Source organism: Hesperophylax consimilis, chromosome 4, assembly GCF_061612785.1.
Source record: "Hesperophylax consimilis isolate HC1 chromosome 4, BYU_Hcon_1.0, whole genome shotgun sequence".
Taxonomy (NCBI): domain Eukaryota; kingdom Metazoa; phylum Arthropoda; class Insecta; order Trichoptera; family Limnephilidae; genus Hesperophylax; species Hesperophylax consimilis.
This window is the reverse complement of record NC_142839.1, coordinates 15,170,631-15,197,463: the sequence shown is the minus strand read 5'-3', so window position 1 is coordinate 15,197,463 and position 26,833 is coordinate 15,170,631. Positions and strand designations below refer to the sequence as shown.

At 34.6% G+C, this 26,833-nt stretch overlaps 2 protein-coding genes and 1 long non-coding RNA gene across 3 annotated transcripts; 1 reads left to right on the top strand and 2 right to left on the bottom strand.

The window, feature by feature from the left end:
- Nucleotides 1–5,710: 5,710 nt before the first annotated feature.
- Nucleotides 5,711–17,149, bottom strand: LOC149424266 (juvenile hormone esterase-like). Its single transcript, XM_089651410.1, has 3 exons — nucleotides 16,249–17,149; nucleotides 14,026–15,332; nucleotides 5,711–6,275 (listed from the first exon to the last, which is right to left on the bottom strand). The coding sequence occupies exons 1-3, from the start codon at nucleotides 16,954–16,956 to the stop codon at nucleotides 6,116–6,118; spliced, it is 2,175 nt and encodes a 724-aa protein (XP_089507536.1). The 5' UTR covers nucleotides 16,957–17,149; the 3' UTR covers nucleotides 5,711–6,115.
- Nucleotides 17,150–17,420: 271 nt separating this feature from the next.
- Nucleotides 17,421–20,960, bottom strand: LOC149424265 (juvenile hormone esterase-like). Its single transcript, XM_089631250.1, has 3 exons — nucleotides 20,752–20,960; nucleotides 19,346–20,646; nucleotides 17,421–17,982 (listed from the first exon to the last, which is right to left on the bottom strand). The coding sequence occupies exons 1-3, from the start codon at nucleotides 20,884–20,886 to the stop codon at nucleotides 17,820–17,822; spliced, it is 1,599 nt and encodes a 532-aa protein (XP_089487376.1). The 5' UTR covers nucleotides 20,887–20,960; the 3' UTR covers nucleotides 17,421–17,819.
- A 2,352-nt stretch (nucleotides 20,961–23,312) lies between these two features.
- Nucleotides 23,313–24,816, top strand: LOC149424264 (uncharacterized). The gene is made up of 3 exons (XR_016302106.1): nucleotides 23,313–23,562; nucleotides 23,674–23,774; nucleotides 24,310–24,816. It is a non-coding gene; the product is annotated as an uncharacterized LOC149424264 (long non-coding RNA).
- The last annotated feature ends 2,017 nt before the right edge of the window (nucleotides 24,817–26,833 follow it).

Below are 26,833 nucleotides of genomic sequence, written 5' to 3'. Positions count from 1 at the left end.
ACCTTTTCTTACTCAAAAACTCGATACAATAATTTACATTCTCTTTTAATATTTTTCTTTTAGTGTGATAATTATATTTTAATTTTTAATCTTTATTTTTAATTTAAATTTATCTTTATTTTAATGTTGTTTTTCTTTTTTTTAAATGTATAAATTCTTATATTATAAAATGGGGGCCTCAGCACGGGTAAACAACCCAGTGAGGCCAACATTACTGAATTAAAATATGAAATATTGTAAAATAATGTATCAACAATAAAAAATAAAAATATATAAACACTTAATATTTTTCTTTATTTTATTTACTTTAATCTATTTTCAATCAATACAATTAAAATACATACTTTTATTTTTTGCTATAAAACAAGATACATTATGAAATATTATAGACTTTTTTACCTCACTCTATTTTCAATCAATATAATTAAAAAACATACTTTTATTTCATGCTCCAAAACTAGACATAATATGTAATATAATTTTTTTTACTCTGTTTTTTATCAGCACAATAAAAATGATTACAATTATTTATTGCTCTAAAACTCACTTCAATTCGAAATATCATAAACCTGACATAAATTATTTATTATAAAATATGGCTTTGTAATTATTTAGAGGAAGACATTGAAGTTGAATTTATAAGGACAAACGATCTTGATCAGTGACTAAAAATTAGAAAAAGCGAAACTGGGGATTTAATATGTATTAATGTAAATATTAGATCATTGTAAGAATTGGTATGTATTGAATGTGGGAAATACTTGTTGGGAGCGTAATCTTAATGCTTAGCGAAACGAACATACAAGCGGATCTAATTAATATGTATGAGATTCCAGGTTACTCAAGTTATAACTACTGTCGCACTAATAAGGCCGGAGGGGGCATATTGCTATATATTAGGAACAATCTGGTATTTAATAAAAAACTATTTTTTTAACTTCCGATTTAGTTGTCCGGGTTAAATCTTCCCCAAAGGAAAAACTTAACCCTTCCACTCACTTTTCCACAAATGATCATCTAGTCAATCAACATTATGTAAGTGCATTATATAAGCAAAATAAATACAAAACAATACAAGAACAACACGTCAACTCACCAGAGATCAAATGGGAAAATAATTCACCGACTCCAGATATTTTCATATCAGAGGGTTCGGCTCGGTAGAACTTCTAACAGGGCCTATAAATCCTACTGATCCCTCAACATAAATATTTAAAAAAAATTCTTTTGTTATCCTACATGTATTCAAAATGACCGACTTTTGCATCTTTATATATAATTTTTTTGAAAGATCTAATACGCCTAAATTTTTAATTAGAGTGCTAGGTATAATGCCAGTAGCCGAAATAACGAATGGTAATATTTTTTATAGTCTGAGAATGCCAAATTCTTTTTATTTCATTTCCTAAATCTGTGTATTTTCTTATTTTTTCGCTAACAGATTTTTGAATATTACAGGAATTTGGTATAGCGACATCAATGATATAAGTTATTTTTTTAATTTTGTCATGTAACTATATCGGGTCTATTATGACTAATCGCTCGTTCTGTTAGTATAGTTTTATCATAATATATTTTATAAAATTCGTTTTCTAAAAATGAATTTGGTTCGTATTCATAATATGGTACTTTATTACGGCAGTCAATCAAGTTATGTTTAATTACCAAATTTTGGTGAATTATTTTTAAAACTTGATTGTGCCTAAATGTATACTAGGACGGTGCTAATATAGAACATCCCGATATAATATGTTCTATAGTTTCCGGAAAAGCCAAACATTTTCTACACAAATCATCAATTTGATTTGTATCTTTGATTATATGCTTTCTATAATTTTTAGTATTAATGACTCTATCCTGAATGGCAAGCATAAATCCTTCTATTTCTGCGCTCAACTCTCCAATACTCAACCATTTGTTTGACGAAATTTTGTCAACATACGTTTGGTTGAGATAATTGAAGTGTTTTGCGTGTAAAATTTTATTTGACCAGGAATCTAATAATTCCTGGTTGGGAATAATAAAAATGTTGGCATTCTCATCGTATAAATTTAAAGGTGTAGTATTTATATCTGCCTTGCAAATTATTTTGTGCATTTCTGAGCTATGAGCTTTCCTATGGAAAAAAGTTCTTAGCATTTCTACCTGATTATGTTTCAAATAAGTTATTTTGACTATACCTCTACCTCCTAAATTTCTAGGTAAATTAACTCGTTCTATAGCTGAATTTGGATGATGGCAATTAAACTTTGTTAGCGTAGTTCTAATTAATCTTTCTAAGTTATCTAAATCTGTATTAGACCATTTAATTATGCCAAATGAGTACGTTAATAGAGGTATTGCCCAAGTATTTATTGCTTTTACTAAACTTTTAGCAGATAGATTGCATTTTAAAATTTTCCTGATCCTAGTTTGAAATTTAATCCTAATATCATTTTTAATACTACTATGGTCTAATCTATTTGATTGTGGGTATCCTAAATATTTATAAACCTCATCCCTTTTCATACTAGTAATTTGGAAATTTTTATAAATATATATATTTTTTTTTTAAACATTTTTATTTACCTAAATATCCTATGACTTACTGGCAGTTTATTTATTGCGTTATCTGATATACTTTTCTTTAAATATTTATATGTTTTGGGATCAAAGCTAATTCTTTTCTATATTATTTTTTTTAAATGTTATTTAAAAAAAAACTATTGATATTATTACTATTTAAATTTAAATTTACTAATCTTGCGTGGTTTTATTTCAATTACTGTATAATAATGACTAGCCATTTAATAAATAGAGATTCGATATTTTAAAATTGGCATATATTCTGGTCTAGTAATGTGTAATTTCTATCACCTAAGAAATTCTAAAAAAAGTACTAAAGGATTCATATGTCTTATACTGATTTATAAATGTGGAAATTCTAACTATATAATTGTAAATGTTCTCCAAAATGCCCTGGGAAGAATCTCAGACTTGTGACGTCCCGAAATAAACCATTCATCTGTTCTGAATGCAATTACTAATGTTATCCAAATTGACCCTGGTAATAAATTACATCTTTGCGCGATTCTTTCAAGGATAAAGAAACCATCCTGTCATTTCGAATGCAATCAACAATGTTCTCAAAAAATTTTTTGACAGCATCGCCATTCCATTGTAAGAATATTATGTACTAAATACACAATTTGGCTGTCCTGAAACGGGAATCCTTCCCAGTTGGACAGACAAAGTTTCATTTTGTTTTGTATTGTTTGTAATTTATATATATATATATATATATATAAATTATGTTATGGTTAAGGTTTTCAATTATATATATATATATATATATATATATAATTATTACCCATCTCAGAACATCGTCTAATGAGGCGGGTAACAATCTTGCAAATGAAAGAACGTTATATTATGTCAATAAACGCCTAGGTTGCCGACAGTATAAAAAAAACCAGTGATGATATCACTGATGAAACCTGTGATGAAACCAACTATGAAATTAGTGATGAAACCAGTGATAAAATGAGCAATGCATTCTGCAATGATATCAGTGATGAAAAGATCGATAAAATTATTAATTAACCAGTGATTGATAAGATCTAACCGATGATGAGATCAGTGTTGAAACCATTGATAACCATTCATTGATGAAATTGTTAAAAATAAATAAAGTTGAGAACGTTGAAGAGCTAAAATGTTATAAAAAATATGCAATGCTGGGTAAATGAGGGCACGGCGAGCTAGAGTACTTATTAATTAATTAAATTAATGAATAGTTTGTATAGCGCCGCTTTTGTGAGATATCACCTCAGGGGCGCTTTACAGTTGATGCAGGTGTTACAAAAATTATAAATATTACAAAAATAAAGTGAAGTTAAGTAAAATGAAGAACAGGAACAGGTGACACGAATGTAGAAGTTGGAGACTCTGCAGCAAGACTCTTAGGTGGTGAAGAAACTGGACCAGCTGCTGCAGCGAGAGAGTCCACCAGTCCACACAGTCTCAAAATCTATTTAAATAACAACAAAATACAAATGTTATAAAATATGAAGCTATATGGGCTGAATGGAAAATGGCTTAATAATAAGTTAATGACCTGAATTTAAAAACTGGGATGGCGATGCGTTGTACTGAGCAAATGGAAGAAGAACTTGGTGTGGCGGAACGAAGCATGGTGCTGCGGTCCGCGCACCCTGCTTAAGAGAGCCATCCCATACCCTCATCTATGCTGCTGACCGATGCTGAAATGGCGGGACGGAGCATGGCTCCAGCCCCGTGGTACCTGGTGACCTTCGAATCGAGTCGCCAGGGCGGTGTCAGCCGACGATTTACCGGCTGCTGCCGAGGCCACCAGGTTTCGCGGATATCGGCTTCTGTAGACCCCAAGTTCCAGCGTAATGTTGGGAGGAACAGAGATTGCGCGGGCAAAACGGCACATGACTCCAACATCTTCAAAACATGTCATCGATTGTCTGTCATTTCATCATCGAAGACATCGTCGTCGATGGCGTCCTTGGTTCATGCTGTGGTGGCTCAGATGAACGATGATTATAATCTGATAATAATAATTAGAATGACGATAATGGCGAAGTGATTGCTTCGACCAGCCGCAGGTACGGTGGTCTTGGTCACCCGTGGCTTGTCAGGGAATGAACTCTAAGCCAATCTTGACTTCATGTGTCCACTGCAAGGATGATCTCACCCATAAATAAGCCAGTCTCACCAACTGTGGAAGGACAGTATCAATGATACCAACATTATAACATAAAACGTGAAAACACATTTTAGTATTTTAGATCCACATAGAGTTAGTGATAAAATCATGCATTTTTATAATGTCATTTCCGTAAGGCAATCTGATCGTATTATTATTATTTTCTTACCTTGTATAATTTTACTTTATGCTATATAAATAGAACGAATCTATTTATAGAGATCAGCTAAGCATTTTTCAATCCACGATAACGGGCAAATTTGCGGTGAGTCTTACAGGAAAACTTCAAATATTTGTACTCGCAAAAATATTCCAAGTGTTAAAAACATAACGTGATAACTGCCCAAAGCCAGTACAACCATGATACCCCCCATTAGGGGAATACTGCAAGGCTAAAGAAGTGAGGACTAAGAAGAAGAAGGAGAAGGGGAAGGTTAGACAGTATCTGGCTATTCGGATCTGGTCACATAGCTTAATCCATTTCAATTAACGTTTCGCTCGTGAATGGTTGCCGCTTACCAGAGTATTTCGCATCTGTAGGTTTTGTGTCTGCGGCCTCTGGGTTCAGAACAAAGGAGAATACAACTTTGAGAAGGATCACGGAGGTAATCTGGTCCTGTTTGAAATGGTATCGAAAATCGACCACCAAGAAGAAATAAATTAATTCAAAACCACCATCATTTGACGATTTTGGTAACTTCTATGACATATTAACTTTGTGACCCATGGATTCTCGACTTACTAGTAATTCCACTGTCGATGACATAGTATAGCACGGTTTGGTTATAACTTTGAATTATTTGCCCAAATATCGTTTTTAGTTATTTCCGGCTTTACAGTGAGTAGAAAAAAGTTCGTGCTTCAATGTAGTTTTACCACCTCAAATGTTTTACATGAAAATATAAATTTTACTACTTTTATATTTCACAGAAAAGGGGTATTAAATAATATTTGTATAAACATAAATATAAATAAATAAAAATTCTCACACTTTTTATATTTTATTAAAATAACGTATTCTTAAACAATTCAATCCGAAACATTTTAGTATCACGAGTGTCTCACATAAATAATAATCACTCTAATCAGCGATCGCGACATTGGAATGAGAATTAATCATATTTATTTCTTGATTAATTTGTCGTAAATCATAATTTTACATATATAATATTATTTCGTGTATCATATATCTTACAAATTAGTAAATATTATCATAATGAATATCTAAGTGTTATATGTTTATCTCTATGAAAAATAATTTTATTTGGGTAATTGTAATTGTATGCAAGCATTTAAAATTGAAAGGTGTAGGCTTGGGTGCGAATATGAGTAATCTGATAATATATTGTCTGTGGTATGCAGATACTGCGGTGGCAGCTTATAATGTGGTTTGCTAGATGTTTATTGAATGGTATTCAGTTCCTCCCAGAACTTGGCTCTCTCCAGGAATGGGTTCTGAATCAGGGTGCTGTCCTCGCTGATGTCGTAACAGTTGAATTCATTCTCCTTGACTGGCTTCCAGAGAGTTTTGATGTTATCGGACAGTGCCGGGGTTGGGTTTCTGAAAACAAAATATTACACACTTTTTCAGGAAACTTTGAAACGATTTATGTTTTTTACAATGCCAGAGTTTCTTCTGTGTTGATATATGAATGGTACCATTTTTGATTTACTATGTCATTTTAGGTTTATTATTACAACATTCGATTATTTCATGTGATTGTAGTTTGGCCATTTGATTCCACTATGTGTTATGTGTCTTATGCTACTAAATGGTGGTCTAGGTAGGTACGCCGGATTTAAATTTAACCAAATAAATTACTAATTAAATGTAACTTTAAATGGAACACGATATCGTGACATGATATCTAAATTTTTGTGGGATGAATTAGACAACATGGACCTCAAAGATATGTGGTTCCAACAGGATGGTGCCAGATGTCATACAACAAGAGAAACCATCGATTTGTTTCCAGAATTGGTTACGTTAACCCCTCCAGCGTTTTAGGGTCATATATGACCGGGCGTCCATATTATGTAAGAACTTTTTTTTTATCATGCGGAAATACATATTTTTTTAAGTTAGAAAGAGAAATAATAATTCTTTTCAGTTTTTCTCAAGTATTTATTCTGGAATGCATAAATAAAATTCTAAAAATAGTCTAAATGAATAATTCATATTTCGGTTTAACAATAAAAAAATTATTTTTTATTATATGAACGAGATAAAAGTGAAAGAACAATTTTCTTACAAATACCACAAACAAAACGAATGTGTTTTCTCAATTTTTCTGATTGGAGTAAAAAATTAAGTAAAAATGTGGTTAGCGTTTTTGACAACATTTTACACGTTTGATGTTAAAATTTTATTCTTCTAAAATAGTAATGTTTATTTTAAATGCATTCACCGGAAAGATAACATTATCTTGTTTCTAAAACAGCATTTTCTTACGGAAAATTAAAAAATAAGATATATATGGCGCATTTGAAATTCACAGAAAACATTGCGAACCGAACAATTGTGTTGAAAGTAGGTTCTGAAGGGTTAAATGGCCGCCCAAATATTCTGACTTGACGCCGTGCAATATTTGCCTGTGGGGTTTTGTAAAGTACAAGGTTTATGCAAAAATGCAAAGTCTATCAAAAGGACCGAGGTACGCCAGTACAGCCGAGGCAGCTATTTGGCCGACATTGTATTTCATAATTAATGTCAATATGTCTTCTTTATAAATCAATAAAAATACGTTGTTTTATTTCAAAATTAAATCTGGCGTATTCGATGGACCACCCTATATTCATCCACTCTGAAACCTTGTCTATGCTATATGCATTCTTACGTAGGTATAACATATATTGTAAAGTGTAAACAAAACAACAAATAATATGTATTAAGTTATTGCGTTAACCCCACAGGCCTCTGGTATATTTTGTTGGAAGGTCGGAGTAGGTAGGTATACCCGATTTGCAATAACATCCAAATACACAGGACTCCCTTTTTACACGGTGGATACGTTTAAAAAGAGTATACTAAAATAAAAATAAAATAATGGTGGGTTGGTTTACTTGTATAAAAAAATTCAGGATACCAAATAATTTAATTATTATTTTTTTTTTTTTTTTTTTTTTTTATATATTCAATAATATTGTTATTGGGTTTATAAAAACAGTTTATTTTTAAACAAGTTCTGCTGTGTAATTATTATTACGCGTGACAGCTGTTTCGCCGTCTGAAGGCATTATCAAACTGTGGGTAGCCCACTTACAGACGATACATTTATATTATTTCTAGGTAGGTATTTTAATTTCATTTACTGATTTCTTAATTGATTTCTAAGTAAAATATTAAAAATTATTAATGGTTATTATCCCAGCAAAGTTTCCCCAATTAGTGTAATGTTTAAATTTGACTGAATGTCTTTATGTTAGTTATTCCCAAACGATGACTCATAGGGTTATTTTAATAGCATAATTAAGTACTTCATAGTGCACTCATATTTGCATTAGGTTTGAAGATATCTAGTAGGGGTGAATGAATTATATTTGTTTGTTCATTAATTAGAATAGCTTTCGGATTATTAGAGTTTTTGTTAATTTCTAACTGCTCTAAAAGATTCAGTTTACGGCCTTTATTTTGTACGTGTAACGGAGTTGGTTTATTATTATCATTAAGTGAGTGAGTTTCATCTAGGAGATGTTTGACAAATTGAGATTGCATTTTATTATTATTTTTAAAAGGTCTTATATGTTCTTTAAGTGGGCTACCCACAGTTTGATAATGCCTTCAGAGGGCGAAACAGCTGTCACGCTTAATAATAATTACACAGCAGAACTTGTTTAAAAATAAACTGTTTTTATAAACCCAATAACAATATTATTGAATATATAAAAAATAAAAAAATAAAATGGAGTTCTACAAATTAAACTTAATAACAAAAAAAAAAAATTATTTATTGAATCATATTTTTTTTTAAACGTCGCAACATAGATTATTCAATATTACTATCAGATAATAGACAAACTTGGTACGACATCGCTTTCATCATTCGAGATATCCTGAGCCTATGAAATATTTACTTTTTGGTTTTACTGGATTTTAACAAAAAAATATTTTATCGATCATGTTTTTTGTATGACTCTTGGTAACGAGCCATACAAGAGGTCAAATTATGTTGAAATTATAGAGCTCGTTCAACGTTACCGCCCGCTTTCCTCATACTTCTCTGAGAATGATCATAGTACATACCGGGTAGTAAGTACATGCAAGGATTGTAACACCGTGTTATTTAGAAATCATGTAAAAAAAAACGTAAAAAGGGCGAAAATTTAATATTTCTAAACGTATCCGAAAATTAAAAAAATGTTTTTTCAGAGTTAATGAAATACGCTTCCAAATATTATTATTAGAAACAAGTATACAATTTTTGAAATATAAACATGTCTTAATATTCATTACCCTGACGAAGAAGCCATTGTCTTTGAAACGTGTTGATTATTATTGATTAAAAAGTTGTGTAAACAAAGTATTTCATTTATAATAAATTATTATAAACAATAATTAGTCGCCTGTAATATCAATACAAAATTGAACAAATCTTCGATTAAAAATAAATGGCGCCGACGGGAATTGAACCCGCGCTTTCTGATGTCCGGTCAGACGCTCTGAACCACTGAGCCACGTCGGCTAATTTCCACCCCGCCAAATAATTCAATATGTACTAGTACTTCAATCAACAATTACTGCTTATTATACCTATATTTTTTTAGGGAAATATTTTCAATTTGTATTGATATTGCATGTGACTAATTATTGCTTATAATAATTTATTATCCTTTGTGATATGCATAAAAACCTTGTCTTATAAACATTAGTTTATCATTAAAAAATATATTTATATATTTCATTTGACCGGTTGGTGGCCGAATTGACATCGCATTTGGGTCCCACCCAGGTGTAGTGTATTCAATTCCTCGGCTGGCTAAGTCCTCCATCACAACACAAGCAACATTTTTCCTTACTGTGGTGGTAGTAGGAGATTTTGAAATATTGTCAGGTTATTCGTAACCCGGGAATGTTTGTCTTTCATTTTAAAAAATAAAAAATATATATATATACATATATATAATTCATGAAATTTCATATTTTTTCCCAAATTGCGGTCGGAACCTTCGGTGCCTTAGACTGCAGTGCTCCGCAACCGGTGTGCCGTGAGCCGGATACAGGTGTGCCGCGTTCAAATTCAATGTATTTGAAATTTTACAATATTTCATTATGTATTTAATACACAATGACAAATTATTTTTAATAATATTGTCGATTTTTCAAAATGTAGTATAGAATCTTTTGAATATTCTGTGCTGAAATGGGAGCCGAATATGAATCCCTGTTGATTTATACTGAAATTCGTTGGCTATCCCGAGGCAAAGTTTTGGCTAGATTGTTTGAGGTTCGTCACGAGGTGCGTGAGTTTCTTTTAAATCAAAATATGCACGAACCATATCAGCGCCTCGATGATGATTACTGATTGATTAAATTTGCATACATGGCTGATATATTCCAGCATTTGGATGAACTTAAACCAATAGTCCAGTCAGTGGGGAGTTTTACCTTGCAAAAGGTTAGGTAGTAGCGATTTTGATATATGTTGTTAAGATTGGGACTCTAAAGAAAAAAAAAAGTTTTCGACCTTGGGAGGGTCGAGCTCGATCCGCCATCTTGGATTGAAGGTGCCAAAATTTGTTTTTTTCAAAATAATTGTGAAGTGGTCGTTTTTACAACCAAATTGTTAAACGCAAACTTAAAGACAACTAAATTACCTACATTTTTTGTAGAAAGTTTTTTTTTGTAAGTCTAATAGGTAACGAGTTACAGTGGCGGAAATGTGAATATTTTTCAAAAAAGTGATGAAATTCCCAACTTTGTAATTTTTGCGGGTTATTCATTACATAATTATAATAATTTTGTTAACTCATTTCCACACCACCATGAGGTAGAGAACATTGCGCATTTTTTTTATTGTGGTATCCCCAGTAGGTCAACTCCACAGATATACCTGCGTTATGCTACAGTAAATTATGTTACATTACTGTGAATTATGTTACATTACTGTGAATTATGTTACTATAAATTATGTTACTTAATAACAGTCTTCGTCATCAATGTCATCATCTAACTCATTGCCTGTGATATTTGGGCTTCCATTGACAAAAGCTCTTCTTCTTCGTCCTCGACATCGATGTGAACCTCTGGTGAATTTCGGCATGTTTGACCATTACAGCACCCACATACAATAGAACACTTCAATCCAGCTTTCCTGCAGCCACATGCAACGCCGCATCCTTTTTTACAATTGCATGAAATAAATTTTAATAAAGTCTCGGGTGCTGGTTTCTTTGTCATTCTTACTGGAACAAGCCCGTTGATGTCACGTTTCCAGGCCCAGTTTTCTGGATTTTTTTGGATTCCATACCATTTTTGGACTTGATGGTACGTTCTAAATGCATGGTACCGTGTAGCGTCGTTCGTTAGTGGCAAAGAGGCAAGATTGAATTTGCTTTTTGTTGTCGACTTTGCGAAACGTTTGTAGAGGACTTCTTCCAAGGTTTCCTTATCCATGTCACCCCCGTATAAAGCAACAAGAAAGCGTGTTCCTGCAACTGCTATGTCTTCTGGTGTTGCATCATATTGTTTGAAGATTCTTATCATGGCATTGAGTCTTGTGTCGTTTTGCACAAGCGAACAAAATTTATTTTTTCCTTGGTTGAAGAAGGACGATGTTGTATCGCAGCCGCTAAAGGCATGAAGAAACAGAATATTCTCAGCCGCCTCTTTGTATTTCACACTATTCGCGGAATACAATCTTTCAAAAGTTTTGCCTCTACCGGGTTTGCGAAGATATATACTATTTTTTTGTGGTGCTAATGCTGTCATGCTGTCAGCAGAACTAGGAGATCAACGTCTTCGCCAATAATGAAAACAGCGTCATATGATGAACACAAGGAAATCGCAGTATTGACAATCAACTCATCAGCATCTTCTTCAGCCTGCTTAACTGTAAAATCATCCTGTATAAATTGCTTTGTAAGCATCGAAATCAGACGGACTTTGTTATTTTCATTGGCTAAAAATCGTTCTTGTGAAACTTGAACTGGCATTGTTTCATCGAAAAGAACATCTGCAGACATGTGCTTCTTCGATCGGCGAAGTCTTTCTGCGGTTTTCGTATTTTTTTCACCATCATCAAGCGGATATCCATCGAAAACAATGACTGCATATGATCCATAGTGATTTCTTACATAGTGAACGTACTTCTCGCAAATTGACCCAAAATAATCATTCCGATTCCATACAACTTTATGTAAAAGATATCCTCCATCTACAACATTAATTTTGCTACCTTCAAGTTGCACGCCTTCTGGAAGTTGTTCGAAAACACCATAAAATGATGATTTCGTACCTTTGCGCACGAGCACACTGAGTGACCGAGCATCCAGGCAACGTCCTGTAACCACCCCGACTCAATCAGTGTTGCCAAGTCAGCTGTAGACTAGGATCCCACTATAACAAATCAACGTCATCGAGCACACGGATGATGCTATATAAGTATATTGTAACGTAGAAATACGTTAAAATGATATTGTGTAATATGTTCGTACAAAATTTATCAAGAAAACTGGAGTTTTACAATTTTTTGTCAAAATTTTCTTCTTTCAACCGCTGTAACTCGTTACCTATTAGACTTACAAAAAAAAACTTTCTACAAAAAATGTAGGTAATTTAGTTGTCTTTAAGTTTGCGTTCAACAATTTGGTTGTAAAAACGACCACTTCACAATTATTTTGAAAAAAACAAATTTTGGCACCTTCAATCCAAGATGGCGGATCGAGCTCGACCCTCCCAAGGTCGAAAACTTTTTTTTTTCTTTAGAGTCCCAATCTTAACAACATATGTGAAAATCGCTACTACCTAACCTTTTGCAAGGTGGAGCCCTTTTTTATCCCCCACTGACTGGACTACAAAGGACCAACCATTGTACAATTGAGAACAAACGATTAATTGTGGATCTGGCCCAACAACATTTAAGTATGCTTCAGCACAAATTTGATCTGTAATCCTTTTCGAAATCCTTTTGCAACCAATGCAATAAATTTTACGGAAGCACTGCCTCTATATAATTCAAGATGAATTTACAGATTTATATAATGACATGACTTTAAAACTTCACTTCTCCGAAGTTCCATTAGATGTTTTCTGGATTTACGTTATCCTATACTAATATCCTCGCATTTTCGACACAGCAATCTTAGCACGACTTCCATTTTCAACGACATATTTAAGTGAGCAAAGTTTTTTGTATTAATTAAAAATGATAAGCGATCATACTTAAAAGTCGTGCTTTCAAAAATCGAGCCTAATATAAAACTTTTGTGTTCATTGAAACACGCGCAGGTATCACATTAATTTATTATTATTTTATAATAATTAATACATATGAGTTGTTTGGTATCAAAACTGGTCAGATCCAAAATTAAAAAAAAATAAACTAAGTATTGAACTGTGTTCATTATTAACAAAAGAACAGTTCTTATTTTTCAAAAGCAGTTATATCCGCATATTTTGTAAGAGAAACCGGTTTAAAAAGCGGCTGTGGTATGAAAAATAGTCAAATCCAGCACTTGTTTTGGTGTTTCCTGAAAATTCACCTAAAGTGGAGTTGACCAGTTTTGATACCAATGGTCACATATGTTATAATTATATGTATGTATACTTTTCAAATAAAAAAAAAAAACAAAAAATTTGTGTATCAATTTAATACCTATATATTTTAGCTTTTGGTGTGCCGCCGAATTGCAGGAAGAATTTTAGTGTGTCTTAGGTGAGAAAAGGTTGCGGAGCACTGCCTTAGAGGTATACATTTTAATTCTTCTGAATTTGAATATAAAGTGTTGTGTTTTCTCTATCAAAGACAGTTTAATTCATATTACTCACAATACGAACAAATTGGCATGGGGGGTTCGTATGATAAAACCTGTTTAAAATGGATTAAACACGATTTAAAAAAAATGGAACCTGTCTGTGTGAAACTGGACAATAGTTCTATTCTTAGGCATGGAACTACGGCATCCACCACTTTGGGGAATTTTCTAGCAGAAGGCATTATGGAAGGAAACAGCCTTTACCTATTCAGGCTACAGCCATTTTAAGCATATTTTCAGATCCAACTATCGGTTATTAAAATTTGAAAGTAAAACTTTCAATTAAAAATGTTTAGATTTCGGAATAAGAGGTCTCAGTAATATCATTAAGAACTCACCCTGTTCTAGCGAAGTTGGCCCACATCTCGGTGACAGAGTGTATAACGGCGATGTCCTGGGCGGAGGCCACCTGTTTCTTCAGTTCCTTGGATGAAGCTTTGAAGAAGTACCCCAACTCATCTCCGTGTGCTACGCCGGAGTATGGGACATTCAACATGGGCTTCATGGTGTTCAGCGACCCATCGTAGGAGAATCGGTAGTAGTATGTGGCTGGAATAACCTTCGAGAACATCTTCACGGAATATTCCGTATCCATAACAAATGAAAAGTCGGACATCAAAGTGCAGTATTTTTCAATAAGGTTATCCTGGGTAGCAAAATAAAATTCCTTTATTTTATTGGCGGCGACGTATCGTTTAGCGGCATTCAGTCTTGTCTTCAACTCTTTCGGAATGTATTCTTGGAAATTGGGAATCAATTGATCTAATGTAATCGTATCCAAATTCATGCCAGCTAATTTCATAGTAAATAGGACTCCTTCATTGGATGTGACTCCGGAAATTGTTGGAACTTTGTTATATTTACCAAGTCTCTGGAGATTCCTGGCGCTCTCCGTAATAATAGCCTTCTTTGGTGGGAATGGTTTTTCTAGAACTGGCGAAAATGAGATCTCAATTCCGGCATTGAATTCAGGTGCATTGGAAGCTTTGATCAATGATTCACATTGGACGTTGGTCAAGAACCTCAACATATCATTAATGTTCTTCATGTTACTATTTTTAAATCCCAACAGCTCTGCCAATTTTGTTGCACTAGCGACAGGATCGGATTCGACAGCCCATTCGTTGGCGCTAGATCCCGACTGGAAGATGGCTTTACTGAAGAGTCCTTTTGCCATCGAAGACATTGTGAGGTAATGAGCGGACATTGATCCAGCACTCTGTCCGAAGATGGTTATATTTTTAGGATTTCCTCCGAATTGACGAATGTTATTGTTAACCCACTTCAAAGCCATAACCTGATCTTTAAGTCCAGCATTTCCAGGGACTTCAGGGGTGTTAAGGCACAGGAAGCCGAGAGGGCCGAGCCTATAGTTGATGGTCACGAGAACGACCTGCTTGTCCACGAGAAAGTCGGGTCCGTACGTCTCCTTGCCACCGGAGCCAAACTTAAATCCGCCGCCGTGAATCCAAAACATCACAGGCAAGTCTGAGTCGGTGGTAGCTCCTTGAGGAGAATACACGTTCAGGTAAAGGCAGTCCTCGTTTCCTCGAAAGGCGTTTCCCATCATTTCAAATTGAGGGCTCTCATTCCCCTCTACCGTTGCGTCGCGTACTGCTTCCCAATGGTCGGAAGGTTGAGGATCCTAAAAGTGAATTGCATTGTAGAATTGTTTCATCGAAGTAGTCGAAAATGGTGAAAGATTTGATTTAATAAGAAACCCATTCATAGAGAATTTCGCACCGCTGGGGCACATTTCTTATGAATTATGGTGAACGTTATTTATTGTTAGTCGGTTAAAATAAATCTAGGATAAAAACAAATACTCAATTACATCTTAATTTTGCAATTCAGTAATTTTTTTACGATAGAATGTAAGAACATAACAAAATACATGTGATTTATAAGGGTGGAAAGCAGGCCGACCGCGGTACACAGTCTAGAGTTAAAACATATAACTCTAAACGTTACATAAGTTTTCACTTGCGGCACCTCGTCATCGAGTAGGAAAAAAATTATCTTCGGCAATTATTATGTCTGTGTTGTATTATATCAATAAATTATTAAATCACTTGTAAAAATCATGATTAGTTATCTGTGTTGCTAATTGGGAAAATAAGATTAATAATAAATGATGAATGTGACATCCAACTGTAAAAATTTTAACAATATAACGATTTTCATATCCTACATCAGACACATAATAATTAACCTAGTTTATTTGTAGTCTTTGTCCACAAAACCAAACTTTTTGTAAGTGTAAAGGATGCACAATAGATTTAATTTATTTTTACAAGGTTATTCTCCAAATAAATATTAAACACTTTTAAAAATATGATTGTTAACATCAGAAATATGTACATTTTATGTGTAGATATTTCAATTTTTTTATTTTCTTCAAACTATTTGTATGTAAAAAAAATAATAAATTATCTAATTTCGCACGAAATATTATTTAGTTTCACCCATTTTGATAAAACAATTTCTTCAATCAACACATAATATGACAAGTAATATAAAATTTTAAAAGCAAGCAGGTGTATTAAAAAAATATTAAATACCTTGAATCTCAAATTTCCGATTGGGGGCTTAGCATATGGAACGCCTAAGAACGCCTTGTATGGAAACCCTGAGTCGGTTTTCAAGTTGAGTCCTTCAATTCTTCCCTGTTGAACGGTGACCTGGGGTCTCAAGGTTCCTATTAATGGTTTCTCTAGCGTCTGCACGACCGGTGCTAGTGGTGCCTCCAAAGTGTTGACTGATGGTGCCACTGGTGCCTCCAAAGTGTTGACTGATGGTGCTATTGGTGCCACCAAAGTGTTGAATGATGGTGCCACTGGTGCCTCTAAAGTGTTGACTGATGGTGCCACTGGTGCCTCTAAAGTGTTGACTGATGGTGCCACTGGTGCCTCCAAAGTGTTGAATGTCGATGCTGGTGGGTCCTCAATAATAAGGTCCTTCGTTAAGCCTTCCGCAGGCCCCAACTTATCTATAACCGGGTCTTGCGGGTCCACAACAATAACATTCGATAGTTCCTCAATAAGGTCCTTGGTTAACACATGTGGGTCTTCAGGTGGAACTTCCAAGGTAGCCATTCTGTCCGTGACTATTAGTTGCGGTTCCACCTCAATCTCCTTGGTTAATTCTTGTGGTTTCGCCATCCTATCCATTGCCTGTGGTTTAGAACCCTGTAGTTTATCCACTAACTCCATGACTGACACGTCTGGTTTCTCTGAACTATCAGCGTTTATCCCATTTGGTCTCTCCATCCTGTCTGTGTTCGACGAAAGTATTGTGTTATTTAAAACAAGTAATACCAGACGTGTGACTTCCAACACCTCAGTTTTAACAGTGATGAAGATATCTCCAACAAAAACGAATTGTGGACAATCTATGAACCAAAATTATATCTTTGTATGACTAGATCAGATATTGAGATAATGCATGGATAGTAATGCATGTCTGCCTTATCTCAACTTTGGTAATAAGATGGTATCGGATTACGATTCGAGTTATTTTTTACTTAATTGTTTAGTTTATAGCACCAAACTTAAAAGAAGCGAATATTTTATGAAAGCAGGAATACACAGTAAAATCATAATAATATATTTTGTTATCTTCCTTTTTTGTAACAAATAGCGATGCTGATATCCTCACGTGCTGAGGATTTCAATAACATGTTATTAAAATTTAGTTTTATGGATTATAAATACATTTATTAAGTGGTGTTTTTTTCTGAAATTATTATTAGTTACAAGGCGTTTTTAGTACAATCGAGTGGTTTCGGTTTCAGTCTGTAATTGGGGTCAGTATATTTTCTATTTCTGATCTCCCCATATTTAAAATAAAATACATCGTTTTAATTATAAAAGAAAGTTGTTTTAATTACGAAATAATAGGATAACAAATCTTTCGAATTCCTCTAAATCGTTAAATATGATTGCACTGATCTTATCATTTTTATCATGAAAACAATACATAATATAACATTACAATCATATCGCGCAAACATTTCAATCCTATGTACGTACACAACAGTACACATCAGTGAAAAGATATTATCAAATTAGTGATTACATTGGCCAAAGTCGTTTATGAATTTCAATTTCACAGTGACAATAAGAATATGAAGTTACATGTTCACTTTGTTTAAGTCTTCCCAAAACATAGCCCTTTCTTGGAACGGGTTCTGGATCAATGTGAGCTCCTCACTAATATCGTAACAGTTTATTTCATCTTTCGTAACCGGTTTCCAAAGTGTCTTAAAATCGTCTGTGATTTCTGGAGTCGGATTCCTGCAGGAAAAAATAAAATATACTTAAAACAAAAAATAAATTGGTACAATTATAGAAGAAATACATGAGTATAACTAGCTGACGTGTACCAGACATTGCTCGACTTTTCTCTACTTTCTATAAATATAATATGCTTGTTTTATATATAGAAATCTTTCAGAAGAAAATCTCTAAATGATAGTGAAAACCCTATCAAAATCCGTTGGGTCGGAGAGATGTGAGTAAATAAAAAAGATTATATCGATAAATATTTATGAATAAGGGGCCCTAGTCAAAGATTGAGAATAAATAATTATATCTAGTTCTGAGGCGCTATTAAAAGAGTATTTAAAAGTTGTACAAAAGTGGTATTGGTTCTTATGCCCAAATAAATAAAATAATGGCATTTATTTACACAAAGTGCACTTTAGTGACGTCGTTTCACTTTCCTTTATAGGTACAATAACTTATATTACCTTTTATTTTGTAGTTTATATTTACCCACAGTCGTGATTAGATAGTACCTATCCATATACAATCTGCAGTTATGCTGTTATAAAACATTGTGACATTCATTTCAGGTTTAATTTATTGTTTAAATACAGATTATAAATACCATAAATTTTATGTTTGTACTTTACCGCATTTTTAAGAAATCGCATTAAATACATGATGTCCAAAAAGGTAGCGGGTATTTGATAGTTATTTTGTATTATCTGATCTAATCTTAAAAATTATTTAGCAAACATTATGTTGTTCTGATGCCGCCCTTCGCATTGCTGGTACTCCTCTAATCTTGAACGAATATTGGCAACAACGCGTTGACACATCGCTCTTGAGATGGCTGCCATTTCTGGTCTGATAAATTGCGCTAATGGTATGAAATTTGTCGGTTTGTTCTCGTATTACTTTCTTTTTAGGCATCCCCATAAAATAATAAAGCGGACCGAGGTCAGGGCTCTTGGGTGGCCAGTTAATGGTGCCTCTACGAGAAATCACTTAATTCGGGAACAGTACGTTCACAGCTTCAATTGATTGGTCAGATATATGGCAAGTGGCTCCATTTTTATGGGAATACATAAAAAGAAAGGTATACGAGAACAAACCGCCTAATTACACTATTGAATCAAAATATCTGATCAGAAATGGCAGCAATCTCAAAACCGATGTGTCAACCCTTTGTTGTCAATCTTCGTCCAAGATTAGAGTAGTGTCAGCAGTGCGAATGGCGGCATCTGAACAACATAATCACTGCTGAATAATTTTTCAGACCAGTCTCTATAAATAGAGAATATACAATGAATTTTAATATTTATATTATGTGTATTATCTTACTATCAAATACCGGCTACCCTTTTTCGACATCCTGTATTTGTAAACTCACCCAAATTTGGCGAAGTTGGTCCACATTTCGGTAACTCGTTTAATATTCCTGATATCCAGGACCGTGGGTTCTGGCAATCCTCCTTCCAATTCCGGTTTGAAGAAATACATGACGTCATCACTATGCGCCGCTCCGACGTATGGAAACTTCAAAATCAGCTTCATGATGTTCAGCGCTCCTTCGTAGGAAAAGCGGTAATAGTATGACGATGGAACAAAATTAGAGAACATCTTTACAGCATAATCAGCATCCTGGGTAAATGCAAAGTCAGACCACAACGCGAAGTATTTTTCTACAAGTTTTTCACCATCACTAAAATAGAAATCCTTTATTTTATTTGCAGCAACGTCCTTCTCAGCGGCGTTCAGTTTTTTCTTCAAATCTTTCGGAATGAATGCTTGGAAGTCTGGAACCAACTGAACCACTGTAACGGTCTCCAAATCCATGCCGTACAATTTCGTTTCATTAATGACTCCTTCGTTGGAATTGAAACCGGTTATTGTTGGCACTTGATTAAAATTTCCAGATTTAAGGAGCTCCCTGGGGTCTTCCAAAATAAAAGCTTTATTTGATGAATACGTTTTTTCTATGACAGGCGCAAATGCGATTTCGAGCCCAGAACTGAATTCGGGAGACTGTGCTGCAGTGATCAATTCTTTAACTGGAACAATAGTCAAGAAACTCAAAAGGTCAGCCTTGGAATTTAGGTCGGATTCGAAACCCAACAACACCCCCAGTTTGAATGCGACCGACTCAGGATCCGATTGGCTAAACCTCTCAGCAGCACTGGATCCAGATTGGAAAATTGCTTTGGTGAACAACCCTTTGGCCAGTGGAGACATTGTCAGGAAGTGCGCCGTTCCGGCTCCGGAACTCTGCCCGAAGATGGTGACGTTCTTTGCGTTTCCACCAAAATACTTAATATTTTCGTTTACCCATTTCAAGGCCATGACTTGATCCTTGAGACCAGCATTTCCAGGACACTCTTCAGTGTGCAAACAGAGAAATCCAAGAGGGCCAAGCCTGGAGTTGACGGTCACTAAGATCACATGTTTGTCGACGAAGTAACTGGGTCCGTACTGGGTCCTTGAACCCGAACCGCTGCCGAATGAACCCCCGTGAATGAAATACATCACGGGCAGGTCTGAATCAGCAGTAGCGCCTTCAGGAACAAACACATTCAGGACCAGGGAGTCCTCTGATCCTGCGAATGTTTGTACTATGAGGTCGATTTGGGCACTCATATTTCCCTCTACTGTTGCATCTCGGACTCCATCCCAATGGTCGGCAGGTTGAGGATCCTAAATACATATTTCATTGATTTTGTTGTATCACATAAAAAATATTAATGGGTGAATATATTATGTGTGGGTGCTTTGTCTATAATATGGGTTGGTCTATTTTACCTTGAATCTCAGATTTCCAATAGGAGGTTTGGCGTATGGAACGCCTAAAAATCCATTGTACGAAAACCCACTTTCAGTTTTCAATGAGAGTCCTTCTAGTACTCCCTGCTGAACGGTCACTTGAGGTTTCTCCATTTATTCGGATTTGTTATGAAAATCAAAAACTGCGTCTTAAAAAATTGGCACTGAGCGTAATATTCACCGTTGTTGAATTTCCCAGAACTGTAAATAATATTGAAGCAGCGATCTATTTAATAAATTTGGTGTTTGCTTAATCGGGATGTTTTATGTTTATCTAAGATATATCAAATTGTTCACAGGTATTGCGTCTAATCTAAAATGAGATTAAGAGCAAATCAATAAAAGCATTGTTTTCATATTGATAAATATTTACATCCCTACCTAAAAAAACACATCAATACAATCACTGAATGCAAATAAGATGAAATCTATAATCAAAAATGATTATTTACGAGAACATAGATTGACTATGCAATTAGAAACTAAGTGGAGATTCGTGTAGTTTATCAAATTAGTGTATATTAAAATACTCTACCCATTTCTTTGTAAGCAAAAAATCATATAAATTATCGTGAAGCCTAAGATTTACTAGTTTTCTCTAGGAAATTTTTAATACAGTAACGCATCGGTGTAATTTTAAAAAGGTCTCAGAATTTGATCATAGGTACCGCTCGAGAACAAGAATTCGCTCTAAATTCGATAATATTTGAATCCACTCCTTTATTGTAAGCTGAAACATATTGCTTATGGAGGACTTAGCTTGCAGAGACCGGACCCACTCGTTAATGAAGACGTCAATGAAATATTGGACTCTCAAAAAGTAGAGTAAGTAGACGATAAAATATTAACTAAGTAAGATAAATTCGAAACCAAAAACCGAATAGGTTTCATTACGTTTTTTACTGCATGATAAAGACGATCGCCTGTTTTCAAGAGTTTTTAAAGCAAAAAACATGTTTCTTCCTGCCAGACTTCACTGTTGGACTTTCCAAAATCACCCCCCCCCCCCCCCCCCATTAAAAGCTGCTGTATTTTGTCTAATGTTATAGATAACTAACTCATTGAGTAGGTACATAAACTCCTAAATTTTGTCTGGTGAGTGGTAAAAAAAAGTGACAAGTGGAGTCAGAGTGATAAGTGGAGTAATGCTGGGTTCCCTGCAATCTATTTCAAAGAACGAAAGTTGAAGTCGGTTCAATTTTGGGTTCCCATCGCATACGGAATCATCTTATTACCTTATTGATTGGTCATGAATTCAGGCGTCACAGTGTATTTCATTATTTTATATTTATGCAATTAAAATATGATCATTCTCCTACATTTGTTACATTGTTATTGATCTAACCGGCTCATGAAGCAAAACGTCTATTAATAAGTGCATAAAAAAATATGAATAGGTACATATTTTTAATTTTGACGTTTTAATGGAGTTTTCAGGTTCAAAAGTTGAATTTTTTTGTAGAGAGAAAATAATATTTTTTATGGAAAATATTTTGAATGAGAAAAAAACAACGGAATTTCGAAAAAATTCACTATCTTTTTTAACTTCTACCATCATATAGAACCACCTCCTGAAGTTTGTGCACTTTACCCCCAGACACCCTCTATAACTCATCCCGTGTCCCAAGCGAATTTTGTACAACTTTGATCACGCATCGTAACAGATTTTTTTGGGAATACTAATTTACAGTGTTAGCACTACAACATTCACAACACATTGGCACTCATCAATCATCAATCGTGCGCGGTGAATTTAAATGGTTTCGCGAGATTTTCAGCGATGAATAAGGTGTCTTTTACTCTTGAAATGATATTTCGAAAGCTGACGGAGGAGTATTATTTATTCAGTCATTTTAAAAATGCTACTTAATTACTGTACTACCTCTATTAATTAATTTACGTACTAGGTACACTTAAAAGTGAAATGCACTGATCGTATTTTCAGTCACCAGCCGCCTCGGAGCCTAAGTACCATATTTCTGGAGACTTCGGTCGGCGATTCCCCCTCATTAGGTTACATTATCTACGTACGTAAATATACAAGCTTTCCATTGTTCAACACTCTTTATAAACCGCCATACTCGTTATTATTTCCAAGAGATAATACCAATTTAGATGAATATCTTTTAGGACAAAACAGCATTCCTACAATAAAGATAAGATTTGGTGACACGATCAACACGGAATATGAATTAATGTTTTATGTTTGAAATTTTAGCGTTTTTATTATTTCTAGGAACAGATTAAAACAATGAACACAATGTTAAAACAATGCATGGAATCTCTAAATAGTACAAAATAAAGACGATTTCCGCGTCTGTTGTTGATGAGATTAGTTCTTCTAACCTACGCAACGGATTTTGATGGAGTTTACACTATCATTTAGAAAATTTCTTCCGGAAAGTTTATATATATAATACACGCATATTACATTTATAGAAAGTAGAGAAAAGTCGATATTTTGAAATCAACACTGGCTAAACCTTATGAGATACAGTGGGTTGCCATATTAATAGGGACAGTTCCAATATTTTCTGATTTTTATGTTTACGTTGTCTCTACTTCTAAATAACTTGGATATGATGGCCATTCCTTCGTTATTTTTGTTGCTGGTATCACCACTGACACTTTTAAGAAGTGGCAACACTCGCAAAGAGCCACATCCCTCGAAAATTTAAGGTTTTTTCCACGTAGCCGGCATTTTTGTGAAAATGCGTGATTGAAGTTCTGGTAAATAAATTTACATAATAATTATATTTACGAGTTTTAACAGTTTAGCTGTACAAAAATGTAAGTAATTATTAATTATCTATTAATTTTGTAATTTTTTTTTCATATTATTTCAGTGAATATTTCAGTGAATAGTTTTTCCATATTGAGTCCAATGTTCTGTTTTTTCAGTATGGCTAGGTCTTCAGACACGTCCCCAAGAAAATATCCGGAAGTGAAGACACCATTGTTCAACACTCAACATTCCCAAAGGGAAATAGCAGCCATTACAGGTATTTTAAAGTCTGTGGTTAACAGGATTTTTTTTTTTTTTTTTTTTGTTTGACATTTTTTTTTTTTTTATTCACATTTAAACCCGCTAAACTACTTATGTAGTTTGTCAGCAGGAATTAAAAAATCAATCAAAACCTAATAAATTAGAAAATCAATCAAAACCTGCCCCTTGGATTGGATCACAATGGGAAATGTAGCAGAAAATGAATCACTACACCTCGTACTGACCGCAAAATCAAAGACGTCTGTCTCCAAAACCGCAAAAAGAGTGTGGCTCATCTGATTTTGATGATCAACGAAGATGATATCGAAGTCTCCCAAAGGAGAGTCCAGAGGAGATTGGCTGAGGAGAACCTCATTGGTCATCGGCCAGCTAAAAAACTCGCCTCACACTAGATATGAGGAAAAAACTACTGGAATGGGCCAACGCACACCAAAACATGACTATAGAGAACTGGAATATGGTAATTAACATTTTTGTTGTTATCAAACTTTAAAAAAATTCCATTAGTTTGATTATGGCCCTTTTTTTAGGTGTGCTTCTTTCACGAGTCCGTATTCCAAATTTTGTTGGATAAATCATCGTTCGTCCGACGACGCCCAGGAGAGAAATTTCATCCGGACTGCCTTGTAGAGACGATCAAACACCCTACCAGTATCATGGTGTGGTCAGTGATCTCTTCCAAAGGGATGGGGCGCCTCCACATCGTGCAAGGGACTATGAGGCAGGATCAGTACAGACAAATACTGGAAAATCGATTACTGCCTCAAGTCGGAGAATGGTTCCCTGGTGGCCAGGAATACGTCTTTATGCACAAATCCGCACCCTGTCATAAAGTCAGGACTGTCACTGCATTCCTGGCTGAAAAAAATGTGCCGGTTTTACCTTTGCCGGGGAATTCCCCTAACATGAACCCTATTTAAAACCTGTAGGAGCTCACCAAGAGGGAGATTGCCAAGGAGGTGATCACAACGAAGAAGCAGCTCATCAAAACCCTCATCCGGGTGTGGCATCATTCTCCTGACCTAAAGATTACTGCAAAAATTGTGCATTGAGAGTATACAACGGCGTGTACAAGCTGCTATTGCGGCTAAAGGCGAAATTACGAAATATTAACTTTTTGTTCGATAATGTTTAAAAATAATACAAAAAATAAAATAATCGCAGATTAAGGACGGTGTTTACATTTTCAAAATTCAATGTCCTTGTTAGTAAATAATAATAACCAAGCCTAAAATCATAAACATCTTTGTTTTATGAACACAAAGTGTGAAAAACACATTTTCCATAGGTGTCCCTATTAATATGGCAACCCACGGTACATCATAATAATGTAGGTACTACGGAATTGTATATCTTAAAAAGGCCTACCTACAGAAAAGTCTGCGACGGTATATGTCTATCTCCTAAGGATAACGCCGGGTACACGTCAGCTGGTACTGTATAAATAATTGATCTACTTATCTATCTAGCAACATGTATACAGGGCCGGACCTGTATTTTCCGCAAAGGGCAGAAACTTTGAATGAACAAAAAAAGATTCAAAATGGTTCAATTTTAATGATTTCTGCTCTGATTTGTCAATATGTATTGTACAAATTGTGTACTTACGGGGTGTATCAGGATGTACCCGAAAAACTTGAATCATAAATTCCTGGTTTGGTCATTTTGGTCACCTAAAAAGTTGAAAAATGCATTAGGTATTGGATAGTTAAGGTCGGAGAGTGGGGTTGGGCGACTAGTGACAGTTAAAATATTTTTATTGTAATTGTAACTAATTAACTTAATGTAACATGCATCTAAATTTTGTTGCAATTCAATTAAAAAATGACATCAATTTTTTTTAGTCCCACCCAGTGGGACGACGGGCTAAGTTGACATGTGACAGCTATACTCTCCGTAGAAGCATTCCAAAGGTACTAGATTTGAATTTGAATCCTGTCATTTCGACCAACGTTAGCTATCTAGGGTTAAAGCAATTTGAAAATTAGAATATTATCAAGGTAAAATCAGTTTTTTCAAAGTTTTATGTCACTACCTTATGTTTATATGCCTGCATTTAAAAATTAAGAATTTATCTCAAATGTTCGAATATCTATATCTCAACATGCCTAACGGAGATGATAATAATAGTTATAAAGTTGAAAACCCGCTCTAGAAATTTCTGCTGGTTTTCATACATTCACAAAAAGTAATTAAAATAAATTGAAGGTAATTATATTAATAGCTTTATTATTTTTATATTCAAGATGTTCTGTAAGGAACATCTTATCCCTCGCACATACTAGATAGATAGAGATATAGACAGGGGGTGCCCGCCATTCAGTCTAATGGTAGCCACTATATCCGGGTGCGGGTAGCAGTGGGCCTGCTCGTCTGGTGGCCACTATGTAACAATTCCTTTTGAAGGGAGAAAGATATCAACGGAACGATATTTGGAATTTGCAAAGAACTGCTTGGTCAGGTATCCTCTGCATCCAACATTTGTATTTATTGAACAGTGCAAGGGAAAATATATATACCTACATATAAGCAAGACAATGTTCAAGGAAAACTCTTATATCTTTCTTAATGTTAAACTCATCTTTTTTTACTAAGTAGAGTCCAGTCTTTCTGTGGACATTATTTATTTAGGAATCTCTTTGGCCGGACTCTGGAAAACTAATTCTAAACACGCGGCATAATTTATCATATTCTCAATATCTGGGTGATGTCAGGTGTCGGCGAGCTGCTTGGTCCATGCAATTGGCCGACCAGGGTGAGTTTGTCTGGCTCCTGGCGAGGGGTGGTGGGGTGTAAGGAAGCGTAACATGACTGCATTTCACCATAAATATTAAGATTCCCCCACTACCACAGTGTCCATTTGATTTATTTATTTTTCATGTTCTCCATAAAATAGTTATACACGAATATATTCATATAAATTTCATATTGAGGGCCCAGACGAGTCATAACTCTGTACCACAATCTCGCCCGGTTCAGTGTTCCAAACAGTTTTCCCAGACATTCTCAAAATTTCCATAAATTCGTTCAGATATACACCCTGTAAATGCTAAT

Coding starts and splice junctions, on each gene's coding strand:
- LOC149424266 (XM_089651410.1), bottom strand. CDS start 16,956: ATGGAGAGACCAAATGGGATAAACGCTGATAGTTCAGAGAAACCAGAC. Junction 15,333..16,248: donor TCGGAAATTTGAGATTCAAG/GTATTTAATATT, acceptor ATTCACTTTTAG/GATCCTCAACCTTCCGACCA. Junction 6,276..14,025: donor GCCAACTTCGCTAGAACAGG/GTGAGTTCTTAA, acceptor TTTTGTTTTCAG/AAACCCAACCCCGGCACTGT.
- LOC149424265 (XM_089631250.1), bottom strand. CDS start 20,886: ATGGAGAAACCTCAAGTGACCGTTCAGCAGGGAGTACTAGAAGGACTC. Junction 20,647..20,751: donor TTGGAAATCTGAGATTCAAG/GTAAAATAGACC, acceptor ATATGTATTTAG/GATCCTCAACCTGCCGACCA. Junction 17,983..19,345: donor ACCAACTTCGCCAAATTTGG/GTGAGTTTACAA, acceptor TTTTTCCTGCAG/GAATCCGACTCCAGAAATCA.